This window comes from Leptonychotes weddellii, chromosome 2 (genome assembly GCF_054177405.1).
Source record: "Leptonychotes weddellii isolate Sample4059 chromosome 2, ASM5417740v2, whole genome shotgun sequence".
Classification (NCBI taxonomy): domain Eukaryota; kingdom Metazoa; phylum Chordata; class Mammalia; order Carnivora; family Phocidae; genus Leptonychotes; species Leptonychotes weddellii.
This window is the reverse complement of record NC_138370.1, coordinates 107761776-107784196: the sequence shown is the minus strand read 5'-3', so window position 1 is coordinate 107784196 and position 22421 is coordinate 107761776. Positions and strand designations below refer to the sequence as shown.

General features: G+C 38.5%; 1 protein-coding gene across 5 annotated transcripts in view; it reads left to right on the top strand.

The window, feature by feature from the left end:
- BMPR1B (bone morphogenetic protein receptor type 1B) overlaps positions 1-22421 on the top strand; it is a 387076-nt gene that overhangs the window by 353909 nt on the left and 10746 nt on the right. For all 5 annotated transcript variants that reach the window (XM_081812132.1, XM_031028411.2, XM_031028412.2 and 2 more), the window contains 4 exons: positions 6222-6318; positions 7370-7508; positions 11268-11460; positions 12220-12517. In XM_081812132.1, the coding sequence (XP_081668258.1) occupies positions 6222-6318; positions 7370-7508; positions 11268-11460; positions 12220-12517 (727 nt within the window). The remainder of the gene's footprint in view (positions 1-6221; positions 6319-7369; positions 7509-11267; positions 11461-12219; positions 12518-22421) is intronic.

Sequence of the window (22421 nt, the reverse complement as noted above, 5' to 3'; positions counted from 1 at the left end):
CAGAATACCATTTAAATTCTTTGATGAATACTGGTCTTCCTTTTGCTTTTGCTTATCCCCTTCAGCACCAGAAAAGCAGAACATCCTAGGATAACATTTTTTCTCTCGAAGGAGGAAATATGGAAAGTTATTGGATCAAATGCAGCACCTTCACATAAACAGTAAAATATGATCTGGGAAGCCCAAGTAACATTGCAGCTGGTGCTAAGAGTCGGAAGAGATGTCTGTTTTGATGGAGAGGCTTATAGGGAGAAGTGGTGGTGCCCTGGCGTCTGGCTCCTTGCCTGCAGAGCTGATCAGGGCACCAGAATGCTGGGAGGAATGATGTATGTCTGGACTTTCAGCATCAGATGGTTTGACCAAGATACTGTGAGTAAAATGCTCTCTTGAAATTGTGTGTAAGCAGGAGAAATTGATGAGATTCCCCCCCATGACTTATTTTTGTTTAATTTTTTAAATGAGCACTTAAAGAAGTGAATGGTGTTGAAATGAACAGAAGCTGTTGCTTTATTAAATGGGATCCTCTAATTTGGCTTTTATAAAATCAAAGAAAGTTTATATGATTTTTTGAAATAGATATATTTATGTGTTAAAGTATAGTATTTCCTCATATATGTCAAATGTATACTTCGTAGAAAATGTATCAGAAATAACATTCTGTTTTGAAATATGGTAATCTCAGTGTAGTTTAAGTCAAATTATAGTACAGAACTTGCAAAGTTAAAATTTATCTTATTTTCCTACTCCGTTAAAAAATATATTCAGAGGAATTTACAGATTTGCTTCAAAATGTTATTCTTTAGCTTAGATATTGCCAATTAGAAATCAAAATCTGTAGGGAACAGTTATTTAACCACTGAAACCTCTCCCTTGTTCTCCACAACACAGATAGATTGAATATATAATAGTGTCCAGAATACAAAGATGAGTTTCAGAATTTTCCTTCTGATACATATATTATGCCCTTGGCAGTATGAACCAATGCATGAGTCTAAGCTTAAATTACTTGCCAGAGAGTAGCTCTAGCATCTCTTGGAATGTTTAGCTCCTAACTATTTCTAGGTAACTTTGTATTTGAGACAGATGAGAGTAATTTAGAAATAATTAGTCTTTTTCTTCTCACTGAACACAATAATCTGGATATAAAAATTCTGTCCTCAGAATCATAAATACAGAGAACAAACTGATGGTTGCCAAAGGGGAGGAGATTGGGAGGATGTGCAAAATAGCTGAATGGGATTAAGAGGCACAAACTTCCAGTTATAAAATAAATAAGTCATGGTTATGAAAAATATAGCATGGGAAATTTAGTCACTAATACTGTAATAATATCGTATGGTGCGGATGGTAACTACACTTCTCCTGGTGAGCACAGTTTATTGTCTAGAACTGTTGAATGACTGAAACTAATATGTCAACTGTATGTAAAAATAAAAATAAGTAAATAATAAAATTACCATTAACGAAATCTGTCTTAACCAACTGTGTTACCAAGAAATATAATCCTAAATATTTTTATGCAGGAAAATAACTAGAAAATTATGTCTTTGTTGTTACAGTCAATTTACTTCTAGATGTTACTATAAGAGAGAACCCAATATAAGATGGAAGTAAGTTACTTTTACAGTATTCTTTGCTGACTAAAATCCTCTGATAAAAATATGCTTTTCAGGTGCTTTGTGCTCTATTAGTTGAAAGATATCTCTAATTTATCCATGATTATAATATTGAGAGCACATGCAGAGATGTCTTTGGGTAATCTTATTTCCAAGATTCTTTCTAGCTACACAATTTTTTTCTTCCATTTCTTATTGCAATTAGGAACCATCTTATGGCCTTATTAAAAACAAAACAAAACAAAAAAAAACCAAACAGGCCCTGACATTTTAAACAGTTAGAAACTGCTTACTGATCAAAGAAGAGACAAGTAGTGACAGAATGCTATTTTGTTAAGAAACCACCGGTGATTCTTACTTGCTTCTAAGAGTGCCCCAGACTTGCCCGGAGGGTTCTCCGTTCTACTTCCTTGAGCAGCTCGAGCGACAGTGCAGGTAAAAATCTGCTGCCCTAGGACAGAACTGTGCGCGCTGTTCTTTTCCTGATAGGAATCGGGAAGGGTTCACTTTCTGAGACTCTGGCAGTGACTTGAATGTTTACATTGTTAATGCTCCGAGCACAGGTAATGGCAGATTAAAACACGACCAGCATGACCAACAGAAACAAAGGGTTTATTGATAAGGATCGCCTATTCATGACAGAAGACAAGGAGGCAGTAGATGAGGTTGCAGGGATTAGGGGCAAAGAAAAGGAAAATGGGAGGTAATGCTAGCCTTAAGAAAAAAGAGCTTGAGGGTTGAGGAAAGAATGAATCCCTTAGATCCTTTCTAGTCTCGTTGCTCTCATAAATCAGACATCGAATAAGATGGGTAATAAATACAGTGTTCTAACAATTCAGAGTGTATTCTGCACTTACATGGAAAGAGGCAGTGAGCCTGAGAGGTTTAGTACAATTAATCACTTGAATGAAAAAGTGTTCTGTATGCATATACTGATCATCCACTGTGCTTCAGTAGTTAGCTCTTGTAATTTTAATTGAGTATCCAGCATTTTTTTTTGCAGACTCAGGCTTTTTGCCTTTGTTATCCTTAAAATTGGAAACCTGTTTTACGCGAAGTTTCCAGGGACGGTGTTTGTATGTATATGCACCATGGCATGTGTGCACCTGCATGTGTATAGACACAGTGAATTGGGCTCTCACCGGCCGAGGGATTGTGCTCACCTGGGCTTTATTGCCTATAGCCTAATGGAGGGAAATTTTGCGAAACAATTCATTATGTAAAAATCTTGGCCTCTTTAAGAGTCTGCAGATTATTTTCCAGATTTCCTAAGTAACACTTTTCAGACACGCATGTGCTACTTTATATGATCTCTGTGAGCACTGAAGCCTGAGGGCTTTTTGGACCTGTCCTGTCGTGGGTCAAGTTCCTGAACTCCTTTTTATCTGGACCATTCGCAGTGTTTCTGAGGTGGTTTATATAAAACTGCTTTTCTTTAATGGTCTCTTATTTAGTCTTTTCGGATGCAGATTACTTCCATTAATATCTTGCAAGTACTGTAGATCGTAAATAATGGTTAAACATGTTTTAATGTAAAATGTATAAATGTGAGTAAATCATCACATTAATCATAACAGGATTTGGACAAGAAATTAGTATAAAGACCTGTGGATTTTAATTTATAACAAAAATGCAAATATTTCAAAGTAAGATTTATTTTCCGTTTATATGTTCATGTTAATTTCCTCATTTTGATAGTTTTATTACCATTTTGTAAAAACAATGTCCTTGTTCTTAGGAAGTGCATTCTGAAGTGTTTATGGGTAGGGACATTATATTTGTAACTTCAAATGATCTACAAATCATACATATAAATAAATATAAATATGAATATGAATACAAATATATATGGACAGACACAAAGACATCCATACTGAGAGAGCAAGAGAATTAGAGAGCAAATATGGTAAACATTTAAAAATGGGAAATCTCTGGGAAGGGCACATTAGAGCTCTTTATCCTTACAGGTTTTCTATAAGACTGAAATTATTTCAACATAATTAAAACCTATGTTCACACTGATGGTGAAATAGAAACTGTTGTAATCTTTTTTTTTTTTTAAGACTTTATTTATTTATTTGACAGAGAGAGACACAGTGAGAGAGGGAACACAAGCAAGGGGAGTGGGAGAGGGAGAAGCAGGCTCCTGGCTGAGCAGGGAGCCCAATGTGGGGCTCGATCCTAGGACTCTGGAATCATGACCTGAGCCGAAGGCAGACGCTTAACTACTGAGCCACCCGGGTGCCCCTGTTGTAATCTTTTTAAAAGGATATTTTGACAAAATGTATGAAAAGCCTTAAAATATATATTCTTTGAACTAATAGTTCTACTTCTAAGAATCTAGATTAAGGAAATAATCACTGACATGTGCAGTGATGTACATTTAAGAGTGTTCACAGAATTTTATATATTTCGGCAAGGATGTATCACAGAAAAATCCTTACAATCTTCTAAATATACATTATCAGGGGGCGCCTGGGTGGCTCAGTCGTTAAATGTCTGCCTTCAGCTCAGGTCATGATCCCAGGGTCCTGGGATCGAGTCCCGCATCGGGCTCCCTGCTCTGCGGGGAGCCTGCTTCTCCCTCTCCCACTGCCCCTGCTTGTGTTCCCTCTCTCGCTGTCTCTCTCTCTGTCAAAAAATAAATAAAATCTTTAAAAAATATATATATATATACATTATCAGAAGACTCACTTTCTAATTAGGACGTGTCTGTGTATATACTATGTAGTCTTTAAAACTCATGTTGTGGGGAAAAAATTTATTGTTTTGGAAAATATTCACGATATTATCAATGAAAATAATCTAGTTATAGAGCAACGTTTTTTTTTTTTTTTTGTGGTAAAATACACATACCATAAAATTTACCATCTTAACCACTTTTCAGTGTAAAGTCCAGTGATACAACCATCACCCTCCTCCATCTCCGTAGGTCTGTTCATCTTGCAGGCTGTAACTATACCCATTAAACATTAATTTCCCTCGGCTCCTGGCAACCACCATTCTACTTTTTGTCTTTTGATTTTGACTACTCTAAATATCTCATAGAAGTGGAATCATACACAATATTTGTCTTTTTATTACTGGCTTATTTCACCTGATATAATGTGCTCAGATTCATCGTGTTGTAGCATATGTCAGAGTTTTCTTCCTTTCTAAGGTTGAATAATATTCCAGGTATGTATATACATATACCACATTTCGCTTATCTAGTCATCTGTCAGTGGATAGTTGGGTTTCCTCCATGTTTTAGCTGTTGTGAAATTGTGAATAATGCTGCTGTGGACATGGGTGTATATAAGGCCTTCTTGTGAGATATTTTGCTCATAAACTTTTTTTTTTCTGTTCATTGAAATGATACTGCAAAGGCATATGTTAAAATGTTAGTAGTGATTTTCCTAAGTAGCGAGATGGTGGCGATTTTATTTATTTCATTAGTTGGTGCTTTTTAGTTTTTATTCATGGGATATATAATACTTTTGAGTGAAAAAAAAATGTTACACTGAGTAGGATAAGGTTCCCAGCCAAAATGTTTAGGTAGCCGTGCAGTTAAAAGTATACAGCACAGTTGGAAAACTTCTTGTTCATAGTAACCAAAGTCATAAATTACAGTAATACCTTTAAAAATTAAATAACAGTAATCACTTTCTTGAGGGTTTATGATGCCCATAAGAAAGAACACTGCTAATTCTGTTACTACATAAGTGCACCTGGTTTTAGGTCAGTTTTCTCAAAATATGTTTCAGAGACTCTTTGCATATAAATCACCTGGGATGATTGTAAAAAATAAAATACTTGGAATAAAAATCTCTGAGGCTGAATTCAGCAAATATGCATTTGTATAAAGCTCTCCAAGTTACTCTTATTTATATGAAGTTTGAGAAGTCATGCTGTAAATAAATCTGCTTTGTCAAGAAGTGGAGTTAAAACAACATGAATAATATTTAATAATTTATTTTAAAAAGGATCATACAACAGTTCTTTGAGTAGAACATACCCATTGTTTTAAAACATGATGCAATTTATGGAAAAGTTAGCTATGTGGTTTTGAAAGGCATCTTTGTTTGAAATGGTGTACCATCCATATATTCTATATTTGGCAACATTTGAGGAATCCTGTTCCTTTGTATCCATCATAAGATGACTGTGTGTTTTATGTACAAAGAATATAGATCAGGCTTTTATCCAAACTCATGATATGGAACACTTCAGAAACCACATGAGAAAAACCTGTAAACCCATCAACTGGGTCGGAAATAAGATGAACCACCTACTTAAATTTTGGGGGCCTTGATCCATTTACATTTGTTCATACTTTGTACTTTTATTCTTTGTCAAGCCTGTTCCTTCCAGAGGGGAAGAAATGCACACTCTTGAAACAGTGCCTAGGAGAATTATGATTCACACTAGTTGAACTTCTGTAATTTTGAATATATGTGTACATATTTACCGTGCAATATGCCATATTCTTCTCTGTGGGCAGATTAAAAGGACCTGGGACATCTCGCATATGGGGCTTAGCCAACACTTTTGGGAAAGAGTTGCTTCCTAATTTTTAAGTGAAAATATCCTCCATATTATGGCTCCTTTTCTTTTTAATTTCAGATTTTGTTGACGGACCTATACACCACAAGGCCTTACTTATATCTGTAACTGTCTGTAGTTTGCTATTGGTCCTTATTATTTTATTCTGTTACTTCAGGTAAGTTTCCAACGTGTAGATGTAGAATTTTGGGTTTAAAATATCTGCCTCATATGACTATTCTACCTGTTGATGTTTTTCACCACAGCTTTCTTTGACTTAATCAAATCTTAGATTTCCCTGATAATATCAGTGACTATTGATAAATATTTGTCTTAATGAAGCTTGTTAATAGATAGCTATCTCATTTCTGCTTCAGACATCAAAGTCACCCAGGTAAACTTCACCCTTAGGGAATTTAGGGTAATTAGGGAATTCAGGAACTAGTTGTTACTAAGGTTTGATTCTGAGTGGAAAAATGGCCATGTTGAACCCAGAATCACTCTAGTAAACCCTTATTTCTTAAGCTAACAGTTTCCTCTTAATATGGAAAAATCTTCAACATAATTTATAGATTAGTTATTCAAATAAAATAAGCTTGACTGTTGAAGTTGTGACAGTTACAAATTATTTTTGTTCACCTAAGAACTTATTTTCTACTTTGTGAGATATCAAGGACCTTTAAATTTTTATCATTTGCCTTTTGTAGCATTCATTTATGATACTGTCCTGCAAGAAAGAGTTGATTCAAGTGAATTCATTTCTAATTGGAAGCATAATTATTGATAAAATGTTCCTAAGTTAAAATTTATTTCATTTATTTGTATTATAGCTTTATACATTACCTGAGATGAGAGAATTAGCTGCTATGTCTTTTGTGAATCCCACATTTTCATCTTTAATTAGGGACCTTAAGGGGAAAAATTTTAGGGAATGAATATTGAAGTTATATGGAAATATTATTGGAATCCCTGCTGGGAAATAGGCAATTGAACGGAGAAGAATTATAGATGGTTGAGACCAAGTAAAAACATGTAGTTGACTTAAAAATAGGTTAGCAAAATACTTATGATTTGTATTTTAGAAATCATAACTAAGGATAATAAATACTAAAAATTTATCTTCTTTTGTGCTAAAATGAAATCTGCTGTGATTACTGTTTTATCTGCAGTGTTTTACCCCTATTGTTGCCACTCAGTATCTTGAATTATCTTCTTCTATACATCTTTAGGTATAAAAGACAAGAAACCAGACCTCGGTACAGCATTGGGTTAGAACAGGATGAAACATATATTCCTCCTGGAGAATCCCTGAGAGACTTAATTGAGCAGTCTCAAAGCTCAGGAAGTGGATCAGGCCTCCCTCTGCTGGTATGAGAAGAACATATCTCGAATTTAAAGGAAATGCCTTCTGAGAGGAAATGTCAATAAACTGCAGGGTTTCATTTTACTGAAAGAGATAGGTTAGCAGACAAAGAGAAGCTCTACACAGTGGGTTAGACATCAGATCTCCGATGCAGGGCTTCCTGATAACATTTTGACATATTGGGGGTAAGGTGATTGTTTTTTAATGTAAGTGTATGGTTACAATCCAGATCCTTAGACATTCTGATAAGAAGCAGATTAGAAAACAGTAAACGTGGGACCATCTTCCCTCTGTTTTCAGTAAGGATAGCATTACCGAACTTGGCCTGGCGTTTGAAGACAAAAGTATTACAACCAACTGGGATCTGAATATTTCTACAGGGGAAGAAGACTGCATTTCAGCTGGAGAGCTTATGTTTCAGGGCAAAGTCCTGGCTTTTCCATTTATGAGAGGTTTAATTTTCTGATGGCCAATGCTGCCAACCATGAAGAAAACATGTAACGCATCCAAGGCACTTGTTTTAATGAAAAAAAACACTTGGTTCCTTTATAGACCATGCAAAAAGATTGATGGGATGGAAAATAACAATTTTAGTGAGAAATATTTTCCTTCATAAACGCTTAAGATTGAGTTTCCTAATCTTTATTGTCTGCTTCTGACTTTGGATATCGTGTTTACTTGATTGTTTTGGTGACCTTTTATTTTAGTACCAAAAGTGTTTGTTTGTTTGTTTTTTTAAATCTCAAGTCAAGAATTGAGATAGGAGACCTATATATATTTAATGTATAAAAGTGTATATTTGATGTGTACAACTTGAAGAGTTTGGGGATAAGTATACATCCATGAAACCATACCCACAATTTATGCCATAAGCATATCCATAATCTCCAAGAGTTTCCTACTGCCCATTTTATTTTTTGTTATTTTTTTATTTTACGTGTAAGAACACATAAGATACGTAAGATCTACTCTTTCAGCAAAATTTTAAGAATATGCTGCTGTTAATTGTAGGCACTGGGCTGTGCAGCAGATCTCTAAGACTTACTCATCTTGCATAACTGAAACATTGTTCTCTTTGATTAATATGTCCTTGCCAGGTGATAGACCAGACAGAAAACAAGTCATTATGAGCAAACTGATACTACTCAGGATATAGATTTTTTTAAATATAGAAGTTTTTATTATCAGATTGTTTTTTTATTCTTAGAATTCAATATGCAGCAGATATAGTTCTCATATTTAAAAACCTGTATTGTAATATTTTTTTAAAAAAGTAAAGTACAAATATGAAAATCCCTTTTAGTATTAATGAATCGGATGTTTATGCTCTTGGAACAGAAACCTACTTGTTTGCCAGTGTTTTCCTCCTTAGATGTTACGATAAATCTCAAAAAAAAGTACACTTTAAATTTCTGAATATAATTTAGTGACACTTTTTATCTTTGGATTAATTAAGTTCCTATTCTTTCAAGCATTGCCAGTTCCATTAGAACGTTCATTAAATTACAAGAAGATATATTATTGTTAGAAAAGAAGTGAATGCAAAACTGTTTGTGTTAGGAAATGTTCCGTAGATTTACATAAGCAATGCTTTGTAACATCTGTAAATTAAATATAATATCTCTGTAATAAATGTGGGAAGTTTCCTCTCAAGTCCGTGATTTAACTACTAGGGGATTTGGCTCTCCACTGCTTAGTGCTGTTGAGGCTTCTGTTCCCCCATGTGGAAATGGAAATATACTGAACATTTCCTTGTATGGCATGTTTGACTCCTAAATTGTTCCTTACTTCCTTCAGACTAAGTGGCTTAATTGCATGTCAGCAATGTTTTGATTTTTCAATCCCTCTTTTTAGAAAATAACATTAAAAAAAAAAGAAGATTTTATCTTTTCCCAAAAAGCTTTCAGTCTCATGTTGGTGCTGTTAATGGCTCTGGCAATGGTTAGTATTACCTCTTGAATTAATAAAATCATCCATTATGCAAATACAGAACCCACCATCGCTGGTAGACATCTGTGGTAGGCATAATAATGGCCCCCTAAAACGGTCTAATCCCCGGAATTTGCTATTTTACCTGGCAAAAGGGACTTTTGGTTGCCAATCAGCTCGCTCACCTTAAGATGAGATTACTGTGGTTTATCTGGGTGGACTCAGTGTAATCCATGTACATGGTCCTTAAAAGTGTAAAAACAGAAAGAAACACTGCAACTTTACTTGATGCAAATCATATCTCTGCAAAGAGTACATTCCAGTTTTCTGAACCGATCTTATAAGAGTTCTGTGCTAGGTTCTTTATATATACTTCCCAAGTTATGTCAGTTGTCATTGGTATTAGCCATTTCAGTCATGGAGTTCTTCAGATATTTTGCTGTGAGTGCAGATAGGCTGCAGATCGTATATGAAGAGACATTTAACCTGGCGGCCACTTCCTCTCCTATTTTCTCTCTCTTTGTTCTGCTGCTCTCTCTCTAATTCTTCAGAGAGCTCTTTCAGCTTAACTTCCTCTCCAAATCTAACCTGCTCTTTTCCCTCGACCTGTCCAGTTTACCTTCTTGACTGTGGCAAGTAACCGTTCTACTTCATAGTTTAATTTTCAAGAATTTCTTGCTGCTTCCTTCTTTTCATTTCATCTTCGGTTTCTTTACATATTTCACATAGTGTCCCTTGGCATTCTAGAGCTGAGAATCCCAGTATCTGTATTCTGACAGGGGTCGATCTCCTTGGATTGTTTTTTCTTGACTCTCACTTATGGTGGCTGTCTCCTTTTGGTTTAAGGAATTTATTCCGTGGGATCTTCTTTTCCTCTCTCCCTTCCTTCTTTCCCTCCATGTTCTTCCCTCCCCTTCCCTCCCTGCTTTGGGGGAATTTCCTGTATTTCTTTGTGAGGCCAATAATTCATTACAGCTTTTTATTTCTTATATTTTACCATGATTAGTGTGGTGGCAAGAGTTCCTTCAAGGTATCTAGCAGCTGGCCGCAGTGGTGGAATGAAAAGTATTCTGCCAGTGATTTTCCCAGGAGAGGATTTGTATTTGTTTTTGCTGGGAGCCGTGGTATGCTACCAATCTCGGACAAATTTAGCATCCTTCCGTGGTCCCAGCTTCATGCTAAGCCCAGGTTCAGTTTCTCTACTTTTGAGGAAGTCAGGGTTTCGATTCCGGATCCCAGTGCTGGTGTTCTTCTTCTCCCAGATAGCAGCCTGGCTTTTGTGTGTTTTTAATGCTTACTGTTCCCTGCTCTGGTCTCAGCTCTTCCCTCCCTCCCTCTCCCCACCCTCCTCCTTCCATCCTCCCCTTCCTAACTGGGAGATTCCCTTTATTTCTTTGTGCATCCAATAATGCATTACAATTTTGTTTCATTGTAGTTTACCCACAATCAAATGTATAGTGGATGAGTCCCTTCAGAGTGTCCAGTATCCCACTGCAGAAATGGAAGTGAAAAGTATTCTGTTTTGCCAATTACTGTGAACCCATTCAGGGTTTTGTTTTGTTCCCCCCCTCCTACGAAAATGATAATAGGTAGAAGGAAATATTTAATGTGGAAACAATAATTCAAACATTCAGAACCCACAGCCTCAAATACGTTTAAAAGGGGACAGCATAAATGAATAAATAAATACAAGTAACGTGTCTATATAAAGGAGAACTACTGGCTAAATATATTTTGCATGCAGTAATTGTGTCTTCTCTGGAGGAAAAAAAAGAAAGATTAAACAAATCTGTAGTGCTGTGAATACACTAACAGTGTGTTTTGGGATTTAACAGGTCCAAAGGACTATAGCTAAGCAGATTCAGATGGTGAAACAGATTGGAAAAGGTCGCTATGGGGAAGTTTGGATGGGAAAGTGGCGTGGCGAAAAGGTAGCTGTGAAAGTGTTCTTCACCACAGAGGAAGCCAGCTGGTTCCGAGAGACAGAAATATATCAGACAGTGTTGATGAGGCATGAGAACATTCTGGGTGAGTTGGTCCGGCAGTGTTCAGGGTTCCCTAGCTTTCCTCCAGCTTCTGTTCACATCTGCCTATGAACTCATCTGTCTAGACCTGTTATGAAATATATAGACGTTTGCTCCTTGGCCTGAGCCCAAGAACGTCACAGGCTCCTGATGGGAGACCTCACAGGAGGAATGACTAAGGCACTTCTGTGAATGGATCGTGGGCTGGAAGTGGAATACTCTCCGAACAGTTTTTTTCTTCAGGGACAGGAAATGCACATGTAACACCAGCATTTCTTAGGGTTTCTTAGGGATTTGAAGGAACACATGGTTCAATGTTGTGAAAAGTTCTAAAAGTTTTCTCTGCAGGATTGAGTCTTTTTTAAAAAAAAAAATTTTCTCAAGTTAGCAATGATGTAGCTGAATCATTCAAGTGGAAAGAGTGTATGCCCTGATTCCAGAGCCTGTTTCGTAAACAGTGTGTTATGTCTGACCATGATGCCGTGAACTATTTACTGTGACCTTAAAAATAACTTAAATATCAACTACAAAGAAAGGGATCATGTTTTCAGGTACAGACTCTCAATGTTTCTCTACCTCTACTGTTTTGATTGCCTCTGATTGGTTTTAATAATCTAATACTGTCATGGGCATAATCATAAAGCTGAATGAAATGCCAAACGAAGACGCCTGTGACAAAGAATGATATTTGGGAATATGAATTATTCTTGATAGTGTTCAGAACACGCTTGGCTTCAAACCTTTTTGTCTTTCTTCCTTTTAGGGTTCATTGCTGCAGATATCAAAGGGACAGGGTCCTGGACCCAGTTGTACCTAATCACAGACTATCATGAAAATGGTTCCCTCTATGATTACCTGAAGTCCACCACCCTAGATACAAAATCGATGCTGAAGTTAGCCTATTCTTCTGTCAGTGGCTTATGTCATTTACATACGGAAATCTTTAGTACCCAAGGCAAACCAGCAATTGCCCACCGAGATCTGAAAAGTAAGAACATCCTGGTGAAGAAAAATGGAACTTGTTGTGTAGCTGACCTGGGCCTGGCTGTTAAATTTATTAGGTTAGTATCAAAGTGAACAAATATACTTTGTATGATTCTTTTCTCTCACTTTTTATAGATTGTACGTTCTGGAGTGCAGTGCTACTAGGGTTGTAGAGAAGGAATTTTATTAATTATGATATTTCTTGGGAGGGGAAAAAGAAGAAGAATGTTTATTTGAAGAAACCTGTGTTTGTGTCCTATGGTGTCTATGCTCATCAGTGACTTGGCTTGCAGAGTTTACATTAGGTTGCAGCTCTCACGCAGCTCTTTAGAAAAGATGTACCTCATGTCTCGGATGATTTGGTGAGCATTCTGCATAGCATTTGTTAAGTAGGAAGAGGTTTTAGTAACGATCTACATGTTATATAGTGATAAAGGCCATGTTTTTTTTTTTTTTTTAAGATTTTATTTATTTATTTGAAGAGAGAGACATGACCTGAGCCGAAGGCAGACGCTTAACGACTGAGCCACCCAGGCGCCCCAAGGTCGTGTTTTTTTACATGATATAAGAAAGATAACTTGCATAGATATTCTGTGCGAAATGCTAGAAACTAAGAGCACACTCAGCGTTCAGCACTACTGTACTGTGACTTACACAGCGAATGTAACACCTGGACACATACACCAGCGTATGTCACAGAACAGGGGTTTCAGAGCCCAGGGGCTGCTTGGAGTGACGGCAGTAGTTTCTGCAGAGTGGGGAGGGGAACGCCGGGAACGCCCAGTGAGTGGGGCTCTCTTTTGCCCACCCTCCCTCTAATGAGAAAAGCCCGTTTTATCTTGCAGAGGACTTAATTAGAAAAAGTGATTCCTTTGCTTTGAAGACAAAACAAAATGAGTTTGCAAGCTACTGGCATAGAGGCATCATCCTATAACTGCCTTTTTAAAAACTCAATCTAGGCTTAGCCTTTATTAAATTGTTGCATCCTCTTGTGGGTTTTTTTCCCCCCACCAAAGAAGACTTGATAGAATATGGAGAGGAAAAGCCATGGAGATGATTAAACGTTTGGAAAATAAAACTCATGATAAAGGACTAATAGATTGGCATTTTTACCCAGAAGTGAAGACTGAGATGTGCTTTAATAATAGGCCCCAGACACAGGAAGGTCTCCACCATTTAGAGGATGGTAAATTTGACGTTCTTATCTTTAAAATCAAATGACCTGGGTTATAGATTTGGGTTAGAAATAAGAACCGCCTGCCAGTAAGATGAATAAATCCTTTCTCTCTTCTGAATTCTTTTTTCTGACCTACAGCCTTTTTCAAGTCTCCTCTACCAGAAAAAAAAAAAAAATTTCCCATGATGCTTCTCACACGACCAGCCTCTCTTCTGTCCTCCGTTAAAGTTCTTGAGAGTTCCGAAGAGTAATCAGCTTTCACAATCTTGTGATTTTGTGTCTTTTGCTCCCTTCTCTCCTGAGTTGCTTTTTTGAGGGATACCGTTGGTCTTTGTCACCAGAAGGCTTTCTTTTTGTCATTCCAGGGTCCACAGCACACAAACCTTTCTTCCTGCTGTTTTCTTGATGTACCTTTATTCCAGGTTCACTTTCTTTCTCTGTGGGTTCTGTTCTCTGTGTACCTCTTACATATTTCCTCACTGCTAGATTTCCTGCTGGGTCTGCTTTTTCTTTCTAGTGCCCAGTTTGGGTCGATCCATTCTAAAATGGTGCCTGACATTTCGTTTGTTCCTTAAGTTTTTGGTTTGCTCAGTTGAATGAATTCTGTCTCTGTGACATTCCCATTTGAACTGGGTTCAGTTTGGGTCCTCTGTCGTTTTTCTAGATTCTGGAGTAAAGCATTTTGTAGTTACTTGCTCTTTGTTTTTCATATTTTCATTTTTTTCCCCCTCCATGCTGCTGCCAGATTTGTCTTGCTATTTTGGATAGCATAATAATTTCATAGTTTCCTATAGCTTGGGGTTCAAATAGAGTTTATGTTCTAAACACACCTTTAAGTATGTTTAACATGCTTTTAACTTTACCCGAATACCCAGCATCTCCTCTTCTGTTTAGGTAAACTACTACTTATCTTCACAGTTTATTCCTTTGGGATACCTCTTATTGTTCCCTTCCGAGTCTGACTTTTGGTTAGAATTCTGCCCTCCCCTGTGACCCTGTGCATACTGCCATGATGTTTTTCACACTCTTGTCCAGTAATCATTGCCTACGTATCTGTTATTCCCAATGAAGACTAAGCTCCATGAAGGTGGGTACCATGTTTTTTCTCAAATGTACATCCCTAGTGCCTTTCCTTGGTGCCCATTACTTAAGCATTGCTACAAAAGTATGTATAATGGACAGATGAATGATACCCTGTGAACTACAGAATGAAGGAAAAAAAGCATCTTAGCTCCAGAGGTCCTACGCACTCTGGATTAAACCCATCTTCCTAGTTTTATATCCTATAACCCTCCAACTTAGATGCTTTCTTTTGCAAAACTGAAGTATCTGTGTTTTCTCCATATGTACCCCTTGTATGCGACTGCCTTTCATTTGATTGAACAGTCTCTAGTTTAGAATGCCCTTGCTTCTCCCTGAACCCTAATCCAGTCTCAAAGCTGCCTTTAAGTCCCTTTACCCATCCCCCAGCTAGGAATAAAGACATCATCTTCTCTACTCCTGTAGTAATTTCCTGGCCCTAGTCTGCCTGATATTATAAGTATTTAGTGCAAGCCTCCTCTTGCCTACTCGTCATTGGGTATCTTGAGAGCAGGATCCAGGCCAGATTAATTAATGTATTTCCCATTTGACATGACATAGTGAATTATCCATTATAGGTATTTCAACATTGTTTCGAATCGATACATCTTGGCAATATCAAAGTAATTGAGAACTTTCTTCTCTATAAGCCTTAAAACAAACAAGGAAGTGAGTGTTGTATTTCTGAAACTCAGCTCTGCTTAATGTAAAGAGGATGAACTAAATGACCTCTCAAATTTCATGCAAACCCTGATTCTAGGAAGTGGAGGGGAATTTTTTAAAGGATAATTCAGAATCAGTTTGGCATATATTGACTCATTCATCAAGAGAGGAAAGCTTGAGGATACTGTCTCGGATGGGAAACCGTGGCTGTTGGAGGCACAGATCTCATATGGCTAAAGAGTAGCTGTGGGGCCACTTTACTGTTCTGGGGCTCAGTTTCCTTCCATTAAATGGAGGTTGCCTTTGATAATTTCAGAGGTCCTTTTCACATTTTGTTTTCTGTGTTTCAAAGGAAACTTGCTCTTCTTGATTTTGAGCCTCACTTTTAAACCTTGCTTTTTATGTTTCTTTGGTTTTTGCTTTTTTCCTGATTTTCCTGTTTGGGGGCACTGCACACACAGAGATAGTTAGAGATCTTATTACAAGTGGGGTCAAAGCTAACCCGGTGTGGAGTTCTCAGGCTTCGTAAGTGAACTTCCCGTGAGAATTGAATCTTTACCATGGTCTCTACATGGTAAGTGTTCTCTTAGGCTTTTAAGTAATTTCTGGGAGGTTCCCAGAGAAGTTGAGAGCCACAGAGAGAGCGGACTATACTTTAGAGATTTCCTGCTTATATAACTTTTTTAATCCCGTATGGATTTTTTCATGCACTCTCTTGAAAATGATGTAAGTGCTGATATATTTCCTGCCCAACAGAGATTTAATCCAGGTGATGCTGTAGCAGACACCACCATAACCCCAAATCTCTCTGGGAAGGAGAAAACAATGACCCGTGAAATCCCTTAAAGGAACTTAGAGATCTTTTCACTTTTTACTTTGGAGCATCAAGCAACCCTTCTGGTTCTTCAGTGTTAGAGTCATATATTTTCTTACGGGGAACTTAAGTCCTGGTTTAGGGCTTCTCCATTATTAAATTTTAAATAGAAAAACTACAGCAAAGACTGATCTGCAACAGAGATCTCCCAGATGATGATTGTTGGGTTGTCCAAATGCAGAGGAGGTGGGGAGGCCTAGCACAGAGGGCACTGCATTTCTCCCTTTCTCAGGCCCTGGCTACTAGCCCTGCTTCCCGTTTGTGTACTTAGTGATGTTTTTAAAAAGTGACATGTCTAAAGGACTCCCCAGAGTCCGAGAACTAAGCGAATTAGTGGCAGGGTCAGCACTTTCAGTCAAGATTTCTGCAGCCATATGCACCTTCTTTTGAAGGGTCTTTAGTTCTAGAGTTCCATTTCTCAGGAATCATTGAAGCATTGAATCCTTTCGAAAGAGCAGCAGAAAACCCTCCTCATTGGTTAGCATCTGACTGGGCAGAATCGAGTGCAGCAAATCAGCTCCACAGCCACTTACTAGGTGCTCCCGGAAACGCCAAGGGGTACACACAGCCCCTTCTCCTGGAGGCTCATGACAGTCTCTCATGGTTACTCCAATCTGCCTAAGAGAAGGTTCAGTAGTCCCTGGTATATTTCACGGGGAGTTAATTTCAGAGATCAGTTTCAAGCCTCCCACAAACCAGTGGCCTCCTTCACCTGTCTTCTGTCCCCTGCCCTTCTTTCATTGTTCTTTAAAGTTCAGTTCTTATTTTTGAAAAAGCTTTGTAGAATATTAAAGGTGTATGGTGTTTGTTTCTCTTCTTTCTCTATTACCTTTTTATCTCCCTTCTCCCTCTCTCCCCTTCTCCTCTTTCTGTTTTAGACAACCAGCAACACCCAGCACAAGACTACCTGCATGTGCTCCCAAGGCTCAACGAGGTAGAGCCACCTCGTTGGAGCTAACACCTTGAATCCCCAGCTGGTTGATCATGGCCACGGTGGGCTCTGCGTGTGACTTTCGTGAAACTCTCCCTGAAGCTGATGGTACAGTGGGGAAGTGCGCTGTGCTGAGCCAGTGGCTCTTTCCTTTACATAATACATCTTGCAAGAACTCCTGCTATGCATTTATAAGTAGGAGGTTTAATTGACATGAAAGATCGAACTCAAAACCAATTTAAGACAAAGACTGTATTTTTAAAAATCCACTTTATTATACTCTGCCACCAAAATAAACATCTTTTGCCTGCGCTTCATCTGGTGCATCACGGCTGAGAGTGTGAGGCATGCCTTGTGCTCCAGTCTCATGCTTTTGCCCAGGTTCATGCTCCAGGTCTCTCGGGCTTCTGGCTGGAGGCTCTGCTTTCCCCCTTTCTGTATTCATAGGAGCTCTGCGCTGCCCTCTGTTGGTTACTTTAACACCTGCGAGGCACACGGGCCACTCTGGGCACCAGGGCCAGCCAGACCCAGGCGGACGCTGCAGGAAGCCCACCTGAGTGTAGGCGGTAGGGAGTTGCACGGTCTATAGACAGTAAATTAAAATGATCACCGTGTGCCCAAGTTCTAAACCCTGTCCATGATAACATCCATCTCCTAGCAGGTCCCGTTGCTTCTGCCATCCCCTACTTTGTAAGCCCTCCTTGTCTCCTTCAGAGGAGGAAAGTCTTAGCTTTGTATAATTTTCATTTCCTTCTCCTCTTCTCTGGCTCTCTTTGTCTCACACTGTCCAGTCTTCCTCGCTGCCCTCCCCCTGCCTACGGCCGTTGCCTTGAGAACTCTCACTCCCTTTGTGTCCCCGTTCGGGGAGAAGAGCCACTGACGTGTGTGCCTGTGTACACTCGAAGGCCCTTCGTTCATGGCTGTTGACCCCTCATGCCACCATGCTGGCATTTTCTTCATCATGCCACTGTCGTCCGAGTGACTCTGGTCCGAAATGCGGAGTTTGTTTTCATGCCTCTTTAGGTAATCCTAGCTGAGGGCACCCTGCATTTTGAGATTCAAATAAAATTACACTTTATCACCCCTAATCCTGCCTAATCCAGGAGGGAACTCAGTGTCATTCACAGCGTATTTGGGGACCCCAAGGGGCTGTGTTCCTCTCTGCCTGACACCTTCGATATGTGTTGTACCTTTTCCATGTGGTGTAGTTGCAAACTTACATTGTGTTCCACAAACACCATCAACTCAGGGTTGAAGAGAGCATTACTCGGGTATGTTTAGTCATAAAATTTATGCTACCAGAACATTTTCCTGATTTTTGTTTCCTACAGGAGCTTAATGTCTTGTCATGATCCTAGGCCAGAAGGGAGAACTCGTTTTCTCCCTAGTTGACTTGCCCCTATTCCCTGATTCTTCCAAATTACTGTTTATTTTTTACTCAGAAAATTATAGGTATTTTTATTTAATCCTTTCCCAGCCCACTGTCCCTAAATTCATAAAGAAAAATACCCATTAATATAAGATTCTAAAATAATTTTTTTTTTTTTCTGGAGAGGAGTTTGCCTGACATTCCTTAATTTAGTTTATTTTGTTCAAATTATATTTTTATGTTTTTCCAATTCTACTTAAGTCTTTATCACACTGCTACTCACATTAACAGGGACAAAAGCCATATGGGATCTAGTGGAGGTATTAAGTAGGCAAAAGTACCTGCCCCCATAGTTCTCTAAACCCAGTTTTTCAGTCATGAGCCCTTTGCACAAATATTTCCAATCCTTCTTCAAGGGACGGGAGGAGAGACATCATGTTTCCTCTGTGGTGAATATGGCACCCATATTTTTGATGGAATGTTTTCACTTCTCCTTAGTAGAGCCCCCATCTTCTCTGTACTTTTCTCCACTTTCTTTAGATGTCTTTTGTTCTTCAAAGTTTAGGCCGCCAACCTATCCCTTAACCTTGAAATGTACATTTTTCTTGTTCCTGATCCTGCTGAGTTCTTCTTTGTAGTATATTTAATTAAAATATATATACATAAAAATATAACAAATAATAAGGCACTGGTGTAACAATTATAATGGGAACAAAGTTACCAATTTGCTTTATTTTTATCTGGTCTTTTTTTTTTGAAGAAATACAATGTTGAAGATAACCCTTTGCATTCTCCTCCTCATTTTATTCCCCTTTATCCCTCCCAGAAGTAGCCAGTATCCTGAAGTTGATACTCATCTTTGCTCTGTGGGACTTTATGATTTGACCACAAGCCACTGCAGCACCGAGGGTCATTGGGTGCATTTTGAGTTCATTTCTCTGACTCTGCCCTCCTTGTGCAATATCCGTCTTTTCTTACGAACCTCGCGTCTCACCCCTCTGGCCCCTTCGTGGAAAAGGAAACAAGGAAAAGCTGAAGGCGCCCTGACCTTTCCTGCTTCCTTCTTCCTCCTTGACCCGTTCCTTCGGTTACTTTCTACCCTCTTCTATGTGCTCTGCACCATCAGACTCTACTTACAGCCTCTTTCTCTTTGTTTATTCTTGGTGCCCCAGTGTTCGATATCTCTGGCTTCTATTTTTGCTCTTGAAGATGAACAAGCTCAGTTTTTCTCTGCCCTAATTTGGGAACAGGTAAGATAATGTTACTGAAAACCTGAGAGAGAAATGCAGTTTAATTACTTTGCAGTATAGAAACCCTCCTGAGAGAAGAAGGGATGGCGCTGTATGTCTTGGAGGATCTGACCCTTAATAACATCAGATATGAATTACTTATAATTAGCATGTTTGTCATTTAAATGTAGTACTGAAGGCATTTGCCATTAGGTTAATAGTAATCTTTTACAAAATTTGCTTAACAAAATTCTATTTATCCTTTTAGATATTGGTAATGTCTCATTTTATGGTCTATATACAACAGAGATTTTTATATTTCTCTTCCAAGTATTCATAGCAAAGTTTACCGTAAACAAGCCTTTTCTTTCTTTCACTTAAAGTATATTATTTACTTACTATGTGCAGAACGCATTATAAATGGAGATGGATTGGGATGATAATATTTAGGGCTGTAACAAATGATTATAGCAGCTATTCAGGACTCAAGGAGTTTACACTTGCAGGTGGGAAGACAGGTGTTTATTCACATACTACTAGGGCAACACCAAGGGTGGGCAGAGGGAGGAAGAGGAGGGACAGTAGTGCCAAGCTTCATGGCCTGTATAAGGAACTGGTTTTTGGGAAACTGAAGGACCAACAAAATTCTTGATTGTGTGTTTGTTCAGTGTTTGAGGGCATGAAAGTTTAGAGATGAACTCTATCCAGTCTGGCCATCACAGATCTTATTGTATCGTCAGGTAACAATTACCTTTCAGTTTCCAATAGATGTTTCCATGTCACACATTCTGTTAGCCCTTCCTGACCTTCCAAATTCAAATAAAGCAAAAGGAGCTAAGAATAAGAATGGGAAGGAATCACCTAAAATCTTTATCAAGTGTTGTCAGAGTATATCTTTGGCCTAAATATACTCTTGTGGGGCCCATGCTAAGACTATTCATGGTTTCCTTTCCCAGTCCATGTTCTGGAATATAATTTAGGCCCTCTACCAGTTTCTTTCCATCTGCAAGACACCCCATGTTTGTTTCTTGGCATGGAACCCAGAATTCTCTGCCTAGGCCTACTGCGGTCTTCCTCTAATGATTCAAAGTCATAAATTATAACACATGAATGAAATGCCTACTGTGTGCTTACAGAAGAGATGGCAGGATAATTAAAGGTGGAATTTTTGTGGCATCTTTTAAATCTGATATTTTCCATTTTATCATTAAGCTGCTTCTTGGCTCACTTTCTTCCCTTATCATTTACTATTTAGGTATGCAAATTACATTTTTCTGTTATATTGTACTGGTAAATACTAGGATTTCACTTTTTTTTTTCTAGAAAATGAGCCTCTTAGAGCCCAGAACATTAGGACCTACATTTATAGATTAAGGCTTATTTATTTTCATTTTAAAAAATTTACACTTTAAGTTTTATTTAAAAACAAACCAACCAACAAAAAAGGGCTTCTTCAGAGTAGTTGCTCCTGGAAGATCCTGAGGGGCCTAATAAGAAGACTGGTGGCTCGTCTGTTGCAATGGCTTTAGATTGAGGATTTTAGTTGGAAATGAATTTAAGATGGTTCTAAGAATAAAGCTTTCTACGTTTTAGTAAATGTTAACAGTTTGGAGATCTGCAGAGAGACATCTGCCATCCTTTAAATTTTCCCAAGTGACACTACACATTTTATGCTTCAGAAACTAGAAATTGAGGCAAAAAGATCAAACCCAGAGATTCTTTCCAAAAGCCACTAGTGTTTAGGAAAGTTTGGTATTGCCTGTGACACAGCCTGCTAAATGTGATATATGATATATGTAACTTCCTCGTTGAGGAGAAAAAAACATGTAAATGCATGAGAGTCAATGAGTGTGATGAAAAGAAAAAAAAATTTCTCAGGAATCAGGAGATAGCAAGGTTTATCCACAATTCCCCACAAACTTTGGTTAATAATGACTTTTTGGTCCCTTTTCTTTTTTTTTTAAGATTGTATTTATTTATTTGACAGAGATAGATAGAAAAAGAGATCGCAGAGGGAGAGGGAGAAGCAGGCTCCCCACTGAGCAGGGAGCCCGACGCGGGGCTCGATCCCAGGACCCCGGGATCATGACCTGAGCCGAAGGCTGATGCTTAACGACTGAGCCACCCAGGCGCCCCAACCTTTTGTCCCTTTTCTGTTTGATAGTTTCTTCATCAAAACTGGGGTTTCTTGCTCTTCTTAGTGCCACTGGTTTCTCTTGAGGGTGTCTCAGTATATCTCTGAGACAAGCTTCACACTGTGCTGGCTGCATGTTCACGCGCCTCATCTTGCTTAATCATCATCCAGCTGAGCGACGGTAGTTCCCCACTTCAGTCATCTCGTGCCGAACTCTGGCTCCAGCTTCACTGTGCCGAGCAGTGGTTCGCAAGGGCCATCCTGCAGGTCGGGGTATACCCGACGCCACGGATGTTCTCCCAGGCTATGGGAAATGGTAATCAGTGGGTCACGTTCTCAAACTTCCACGGAGCTGCTGGTATTTTATTCAGTTATTCCTTTCCTCCTTTTTTTTTTTTTTTCCACAATAGCCGTTTTTTTTTATTATGTTATGTTAATCACCATACATTACATCATTGGTTTTAGATGAAGTGTTCCATGATTCATTGTTTGTGCATAACACCCAGTGCTCCATGCAGAATGTG